Raw genomic sequence first — 9,158 nt, 5'->3', positions numbered from 1 at the left:
TAGGTGTGTATGTGTGTGTGTGTGTGCGTGCGTGCGTGCGTGCGTGTGCACGTGTATAGTTCACAGCAAGTGAGAGAGAGGTTTGAGGTATGGTAATTACGTATAGGCCCACAGGTTAACAAAGGGATGTTAGGCCTTCCGTTTTTTTTACGTTGTTAACACATGAAACCTAACAGCCTGTTAGCTGGAAAAAGAAACAAAAGATAATTTTGAGAAGCTTCTCAAGCCTTCTCCTGTAATGGACCAAATGAAGAAGGAAGTAGGTAGTCCTCTCACCTGTCACAGGATAGCCAACAAGTTTGATCAGTTAGCAGGAAATTGTGGGAGGGTCTAAACAAAGTGCAGATGGAAACAGAGAAGTACAAAGCAGCATTGTAGCATAACACCAGATGCACTAGAGTTCACTCAGTGATTGAGTGTGTGAGGAGAAGCCAAGAGAATGGCTACAGGCTGTAGACTGTTCTATCTGTGCTTACTGAACACATTTATGTGGGGCATTCTAGAGTGTTCAAGCTACACCAGCCCTCTCATGGCCACCAAGGATGGTGACATTGTCATCGGCGGAATCTTCCCAGTGCACGAGAGCGTCAATTTCACAGACACCATCGATGGACGGCCTTCCACACGGGACTGCACCAGGTGAGAAATCAAAAAGTGCAATAATGAGTTTTACAGGCAAACTAGTACTGCCACAAACATTATGGACAGAAAGCTTGACAAAAAAATTTGTAAAAAGGGAAGAAATCTGGTGCCACACGCAGATGTCTTTTCAGTTATCTCTTATTTATGTATAGTGCATTAGACTAACGTTCCCACAAAGTGTCTTCATCAGAATCCTGGACATCCATGTCCATGTTCTTGGAAATAACGCTTGTTATTTTCTTTCAAGCGAAATATTTGTAAGTGATCTTTAGTGTTGAAAAAAAAACCATTTGTGAGACATTCTCACAAGGGTAGGAAAGTCAATGGACGGACTGGGATGCTGCCTATCTATATGCGACATTTAGAGACATTGTGTGACATGACTTCTCTATGTGACATTTCCAACCAATGAGGAATACTTCTCTGTGTTGTTTGGACTACTAGAATGTGAGTTCCTCTTAACCTTTTCTAATGAAGGGGATGTTCATCTACAATACTCCTGGAAAGCACCTATTACGTAACTTTACTTCAATCTCAGTAGTGATTCTCAAAGTGTGAGCTCAAGTTTTCCGCAAGGAAATTTCTACAGATATACCCTTTTTCTACCCTTTACTATTTTACCCTTTTTTTTAATAGTGATTTTGTGTACAATGCTTTCAATGCAAATGTCTTTGCATTTATACTTGATATGTATCAATCTTACAATAAACATCCACACATTTCCATTATCCCTCAACATGTACACTTCCATGTTACCATGAACATTTTTTCCATCCTCACCCCCCATTAAATTTCCAACCAAACTTCATCCAGTACTTTGTGTCGTTTCAAAGTTCTCTTTCCAGGATTCTCTGCCTTATCTGAGTACAGATGTAGGCTACTCAACAATTCCAAGACAAGCTAGCATATAGGATATATGTGTAACATTATTAGAAATTATTGGCTAAACATACCTAAACTAGTTCTTTCACTAAAATAATCATAATAATAATTTACCAGTATGTGAAAAAGCGAACCATGTCTGAATTTGCAGCCTAAAACTTATAACATGAGTGAGGCCACCAATTTCGTTCAGACAAATGGCCCCCTGAACAAAATGTTTGGTAAAAAAGTGGTCCTTCATCTCCACACAGGTCAGTTTTTGTTCCAGGTCCAGAAATTCAGACCCTATGTGGTATGTATTGAGAGAAGGGCCATTTCAAAGCCGCCCGTGGCTCTACATCCAATATGGAAAGGACATTAAAATAAAGGATTACACAACTATATTATGTGTTTTACATACTAGGAATAAGGAAGATGTTTCACTGATATATAATTTACATGTGTGTGTGTGTGTGTGTTTTTTTTCCCCAGGTATAACGTAGCTCGGATGCTCCAGGCCCTGATGCTGATTGAGGCAGTAGAGACCATCAACAACTCCTCATTGCTAGGCAACCTGACCCTGGGCTACCGAATCGTGGACTCCTGTTCGGACGTCACCAGGGTGCTGTACATGACCCAGAGATTTCTGGACGTTAACAGGACCATGTGCCATGATATTTGGAAAACAGAGAACAGAACTCACGGGATCGACTCGCAGAACACTTCACTGAAGCCCGTAGATGTCGTCATAGGAGGGTACCACTCTGAGATCTCCATTGCTGTTGCCAGGCAACTCTCCATCCAAGTGATCCCACAAGTAAGGAAACAGATTGCAACAGAGAAAGGGAAGGGATTTTAATTAATGACTCAGCTTTTTGGTTGAGAGTTAAGTTTTAAGCAACTGGACATCTTTTTGGAGTTTTGGCCTTGAGGCTGTTTAACTTTTAATCCAGTTCTTACCTGATGAACCAAAGCCCTTCTGAGAAGCTGTTTACACTTATATGGACATTTATGAAAAAGAATGGGTTTTGTCCTCTTGTTTATATGTAAGCATAGTTTTAGAAATCTCCTTTCAAAGAGAAGGTTTTTTTTTTAAACGTCTTGTTTATATGTAAACATATACAAAAATATCCACATTTACAAATATGTATGCCTGTAAACCAGCACCTGAGTCTATCATCTACCTCTATACTGTGCCTTTTAACTTAAAGGGACACTGTGTGAGATTTTTAGTTGTTTATTTCCAGAATTCATGCTGCCCATTCACTAATGTTACCTTTTTCATGAATACTTACCACCACCATCAAATTCAAAGTATTCATTATGAATGGGAAAATTGCACTTTTCATACATGAAAAGGGGGATCTTCTCCATGGTCCACCATTTTGAATTTCCAAAAATAGCCATTTTTAGCTGTAAAAATGACTCTACTTGGACCATACTAGAAAATATTTGTTTATTACTTGGAAAACGTTACACTAATATAAAGATCAAATTTGGCAATTGGCAGCCCAGTTTCAATGAGCAGCATAGTTGCAGTACCCTTTTTGACCATTTCCTGCAGTGTCCCTTTAAATTATATGGTGTACTTAATTTGATTTGTAAGGACCAACATTCTACAAGGGGCGAAGTTCGTATAGGCTACACCTTGTTGACTTCAAACTGTGTAATACACACCTTGGAGGATATTAAGTTTCTCTACCATGTCAGTTTCTGGTCAGTTAAGCTACAACGTAAATTACATTATGTCACATTAAAAAAAGCGCCACGTAGTCCAATTCATCAAATAGTTGACCGTTGCCAGGGTGCGATTTGAAGGGGTATGGGGGGGTTGTTTTGGTATCTCCACTTTACCTACATGATTTTAATAGCATTTTAATGTAAATCCATTAGCATTTTAATGTAACTCTATTGACATTACTTGAAAACTAAAACATATTCCTTCTGGTTCTTCAACAAATCACACCCTGTTGTTTGCAATAGATATCTTCTGTTGGGTATCGAACGGTGCCATCATCTAAAATGTTCTTCACAGAACTAATTTTGAGCTGTGCATGTTGAACGATTTTAATGCACGCCTAACAACCAATCTGAAAGCAGCATTAAATTAATATATTATTATATACATTTAATATAAATTTTCTCTGCTTATTACGTTTGTAGATCAGTTATGGCTCAACTACAGGATATCTGAGTGACAAATCTCGCTTCCCAGCGTTCATGCGAACGGTCCCCGAAGACAAGTATCAGGCACATGCAATTGCGGACATCCTGGAGAGATATGGCTGGAACTGGGTGGGCATGGTGACTACTGACGGCGACTACGGACGATACATAGCCAACCGCTTCCGAGAGCGTGCCAAGGAGAAAAACATCTGCATTGCCTTCAGTACGGTGCTGCCTGACATCCTTGATGACAGTGACCTTAAATATAGGGTCAATGAAACCATCAGGAAGATCGAAGATGACCCCAGGATCGGAGTCATTGTGTCCTTCGCCAAGCCAGATCACATGAAGGACATTATGAGGCTGCTCCCTCCCAACGCCACAGGCCGCACCTGGCTAGCCAGTGACAACTGGGCGACATCTGCACCTCGCGTGCTGGAAAGCTCTAATCTGACACTCAAGGACATCGGCAATGTCATTGGGGTGACCTTGAAGTCTGCAACCTCTGAGAGTTTCAACAGCTATCTGGACAATCTTAATCCCAATTTGGCTGCCCATGACAACAACACCATTCTGCGGTGGTACCTCCAGCGGCTAAAGAACGAAGGCAAGAGCGTCACTCAGCCTGATCTAGGCAAGCGGCTGAAAAATAATTTGTACCCCTATGCCATCTTCAGTGTGGGCATGGCAGTCAAAGCCATTGCGAGTGCAGTGAAGGACCTCTGCAGACATCCAAGGGACTGCAAGGCAGAGGAACACTTTGAACCCTGGATGGTGAATATAACCTTTTCTTTCACTCTGACTGACTGAAAGTATGCTTCCCAAAATCACAGTTGTTAATTACAGTTTGTAGACCCTGTTTACATATACATCGACATACATTTACACACTGCCAACCCAGCATTTTCTAACTACCAAGCAGCTGAGGTGATGTAAATATAATATATATGTAGGCCTATGTATAAATATATAAATATCTGTATAACAGTCATGTGTCAATGCCCGTAATGTTGGTTATGCTTTTTTGTAAGTTTTATATTTATATTGTTAATATTCATAAGCTACTCCCTGTTTTGCTCCTAGCTCAAGAATGCTTTGCGGAATGCCATGTTCCAATTGGAACCAAATGACACGCAGTACAAGTTTGATCAGCGTGGTGACCTCAACACTGGCTATGACCTCATACTATGGAAGCAGATTGGGCAACAGACGGACATGAATGATATTATAGCCAAGTACAGTATCCAGACTGGAAACTTTACCTTCATGAATGATGGAGAAAAACAGATGTCCCACCTAATGGTAATTCAAGCTGCAAAAGTCCCATTTTCAAACACACATGCACTCACATGCTCTCTCTACCTCCACACTACCTGCAGATGACCTACACAGACCTGAGTTGACTTACTTGACACATACAGCAAAAATGACTGTAGCTGGCACTGGACAATTAATTTCCAACGAATCAGCTAACTGAAATTAGGATACTGTGGGAAGCAGACCCCTGAACTCTAGGCCATCCTTAGTTAATTTATTTTCTGAATTGATGATTGATAATTGGCTTCTGTCACAGTTTTTGGATAGGCTTCTGACCAAAAAACTGCTCTATTCTGTCTTCTGTCTGACGTCTGTTTCTGCCTCAGGAAAACATCAGCTCCAGGTGTGCCCCTTTGGAATGCCCTGCAGGAACGAGGAAATTTATACCAACAGAAAAAGAAATATGTTGTTTCGTTTGTAAAAACTGTACAAATAACACATTTACCAATGACACTGGTAAGTGTAAACACACACACACACACACACACACACACACACACACACACACACACACACACACACACACACACACACACACACACACAGTACATTCAGCACATACACGCATAGCAACAGTATTAAAACATTGAAAACCATATTGCATCCATTGACTGATGACTAAGGGTGAATCCCATTACTCCCTTTAGCCCTATCCCCTTTGCCTCCGTTTTGCGCGTCCACGTGTAGGCGTAGTGGCATCCCGATTCACAATCAGACAGATGGGTATGGGTGCGGCGAAGGGCTTTCCACCCCTCCATGCGGAGATTTTCCGACACCAGACTCCGCAACCGAGGGCTTCGACAGGTTTCCCTGAATGCATTGCGAATGCATTTAAAAATTGGCGGCAAGCCACAGCACCCACAACAGCAGACAAGTTTAAGTATTTTTGCCGCAATTCACGGTTTTAAAGTGGTAATAATTATTCCATTGCACTAAGTTTAACATTGTCCTAATGTGTGATGGCCTGATTGTTGAAGGGGTATCCCAATTCGTAGTGGTTGCGTTTCAAGCCTTACACCTTACAACTTCGTTGGAAAGCACGAGGGGCTTGGGGAAGGCGCAGGGGTATGGGTAGAGATTAGTAATGGGAAAGGCCCTAAGACTTCAATTTGTGTGTTGGCCCGAGGGAAACTAATTTCCTATATGGAATGTTTGCATGTGCTGAAGATCTGTTGACCTTGTATCATTAAAACGTCTTTTTCCATACCATGCAGATATGACGGAGTGCCTGGCCTGTCCAGATAAACACTGGTCCAGTGAAGGCAGTGATGTGTGCCAAAAGGAAGAAGAGCTAGTTTTTGACTGGGAGAAACCCTTTGCAATCATCCTGGTGTTGTTCTCGTCACTGGGCATCATACTCACACTTGTGGTTCTAATTCTGTTCCTCACTTGGTGGAAAACTCCAGTAGTGAAGGCGTCGGTTCGGCCTGTTTCTGTCCTGCTCCTCGTGTCTTTGATTGGTGCCTTCGCCAGCACCATCCTATTCGTGGGCAATCCCAGCGAACAACAGTGCCAGGCCCGCCAGGTGCTGTTTGGCCTCAGCTTCACCGTGAGCGTCTCCTGCGTCCTGGTCAAGTCCTTGAAGATTGTCCTGGCCTTCCAGGTAGGAACGTCAGGGAAGCCGGCCCTCGCCAAACTCCTCCAGCCTTACCTGATCATTGGTGCCTGTGTCTCTGTCCAGGTGGCAATCTGTGCCACCTGGCTCACCAAGAGCCCTCCCCAACCCAAAAGAGGGGACAGTATAAATGGTCAAGTTGTTCTGCTGTGTGAAGAGGGTGAGGAGGGAAACTTCCTCTATTTCGGCCTCATGTTGGGGTACATCGGCGTCTTGTCCCTGGCAGGGTTTATCATTGCCTTCAAGGGTCGCAAGCTGCCCGACTGCTTCAACGAGGCCAAGTACATCAGCTTCGGCCTGCTCATCTACCTGATCTGCTGGGTGCTTTTCGGCCCCATCTACGCCCATGCCAAGGCGGGTGAGTACCAGCCAGCAATGGAGATGATTGTCATCCTCTTCTCTGCATACGGCCTCCTTGGCACGCTATTCCTGCCGAAGTGTTACATCATACTGTTCAAAAGAGATGCCAACACCAGGGAGGCCTTCCTTCGCTGCATACGGCTGCACAACTGTCGGGGGTCTCAGGAATCCCCGAACGCCATGTCCACCACCACATCAAATATCACGTCCAATGTCAGGTCTAATGTCGATGCAGTTAACTCTCAATCCACCTCCTGCACCTGCTCCAGTAACAATGGGAACACAATGTAAAATTATGAAGATAAAAAGGATAAAAAGAAAGACGAAAACGAAGACGGAGAAAAGAAGATAATATGTAACACTTCATATTACGATGTAGTATTAGGGCTACAAATGAATAGGAAAAAATGACACTTATCGAGATTAAAGTCGACATTAAACTCAAAATTTGAGAATACATTTTAAATCATGTCGCTGCTACTAGACACTGCTAGCTTGGCATGATACTTCATCACACAGAGAATGTACATTCAGCAGAAGCAAGCACCCCAGAAAGTTGTGTACTTTAGCAACTCAATTGTACTACCAGTTAGTACAACTTTTCAGTCAGATACATGGATACATGTTTTAAGACATGTACTTTCTTAATCCTGTTGGTTAGCGAACAGTGATCATAGCCTAGGTGAGCTGAGCTAGCTACTACTGCAAACCTCTACGACTACAGTGTAAATGTGGATATTTTTCATCATCTGTGGCCCTCATTCATTTCCACACAATATTGCTTTTTGAGATATAGCGAGATGTGTTTTCTTTTTTAGAATTTGTTATTTTCCTTGGTGAGCTAGCAGACATAGCTTATTTCTCTTTTGTTCGTACATATTGTGTGTAGTGACTAGTGGCCTTATATAGTTATAGGTTTTCTCAATATAAACTTCATGTATACATCATAAATTCTGTCTCAATATGTCAATACATGGTACTGTATGTCTCATAAATGAGTACACCCCTCACATTTTTGCAAATTTGTAAGTATATTTTTTCATAGGACAACATTAAAGAAATGTCACTTTGACACAATGATTAGTAAATTTGTTTATCTTCTATCTCTATCTTCTATCTCAATAGAGATGAACAGACCATATGGATCACTGGAACCATGTTGTGTGGTCTGAAGAGACCAAGATAAACACATTTGCTTTAGATGGTGTCAAGCATGTGTGGTGGTAAACAAGTGAGTCATGCTAATAAAGCACTATTTGATTTTTTATCTGTATTCAGAACTCCAATGAATTTGAATGGCAGAATAAGCTCAGACCATCTCCCGCCCTCCATGGAGACCGATTCCTCTTAGCTTTCGCCAGACTGTTTGACGGAGTCAACAGTCGCCTTTCGCCCAGGCTAAGTTATAGTACCAACAACTAACAATATGCTACTTTGGTTTAAGCGTCGGCCTATAGTGTTTAAGCAGTAGGCAAAAACTGGGTAACGTATGTGCAGGCCTCGCCCTCTATCATACCACCAGGGCCGGATGAAGATGGCCTGGGGCCCCTAGAGCAGGCATGTCAAACTCAGGTCCGGGGGCCAAATCTGGCCCGCGGAGTCATTTCATTCGGCCCGTGAGATCATTTCAAATGTGTATTACAGTTGGCCCACTTGCATCAACAATGTATAGCGCAACAAGACTTGAGCATGACATTTGGAGTGTCATAAGAATATGAGTGGGCCCAGACCAATGAAAGAGCTTACACTAATATGCATCACAATCTGATTTGAACTACCACATGTGAGGGAGGAGAGTGTGTGTGAAATGTAACTATGAGCATTAAGTGCATATTGGCATAATTGTAGGCCATGTTTCGGGTTTGGCGCCCTATTTCGTTCCAGATTTTGTTTTTTGCCCTCAGTCTAGGACACCTCTGCCCTAGAGGAAGCCCAAAATGAACCAAAATGTGTGTCATTTTCTTTTATAGGCATAGACATCACAAGACACCAGAGATTTGTCTTCCTTGATGTCTTAAGGTCAGCTGTAGTTCGCATTGGTAATGTCTGCTCATTCATCATGAGGCACTTTGCATAGACAGTGGCTATACGTCTCAGTAAATTACTCCAGCTGCTATTACTACACTACCGCTAACTAACATGGAGTGCATCATGTGATGCTGGGTAATTAAGGTGGGGGGATGGGGTATGTTACCAG

General features: G+C 42.4%; 1 protein-coding gene across 1 annotated transcript; it reads left to right on the top strand.

Moving 5' to 3' along the window:
- Nucleotides 1–487: 487 nt before the first annotated feature.
- LOC134441650 (G-protein coupled receptor family C group 6 member A-like) lies at nucleotides 488–7,252 on the top strand. The gene is made up of 5 exons (XM_063192039.1): nucleotides 488–639; nucleotides 1,996–2,320; nucleotides 3,667–4,443; nucleotides 4,753–4,909; nucleotides 6,201–7,252. The coding sequence occupies exons 1-5, from the start codon at nucleotides 488–490 to the stop codon at nucleotides 7,250–7,252; spliced, it is 2,463 nt and encodes an 820-aa protein (XP_063048109.1).
- Nucleotides 7,253–9,158: the final 1,906 nt, after the last annotated feature.

The sequence above is a fragment of the Engraulis encrasicolus genome, chromosome 24 (assembly GCF_034702125.1).
Source record: "Engraulis encrasicolus isolate BLACKSEA-1 chromosome 24, IST_EnEncr_1.0, whole genome shotgun sequence".
Lineage (NCBI taxonomy): Eukaryota > Metazoa > Chordata > Actinopteri > Clupeiformes > Engraulidae > Engraulis > Engraulis encrasicolus.
Note: the sequence above shows the minus strand (reverse complement) of the source record. Positions and strands in the feature narration are given on the sequence as shown.

Excerpts from the sequence above, each read along its gene's own strand:
- LOC134441650 (XM_063192039.1), top strand. The coding sequence starts at position 488 with ATGTGGGGCATTCTAGAGTGTTCAAGCTACACCAGCCCTCTCATGGCC. Across the intron at positions 2,321-3,666 it reads CCATCCAAGTGATCCCACAA|ATCAGTTATGGCTCAACTAC; the intron begins GTAAGGAAACAG and ends TTACGTTTGTAG. Across the intron at positions 4,910-6,200 it reads TGATATTATAGCCAAGTACA|ATATGACGGAGTGCCTGGCC; the intron begins GTATCCAGACTG and ends CATACCATGCAG.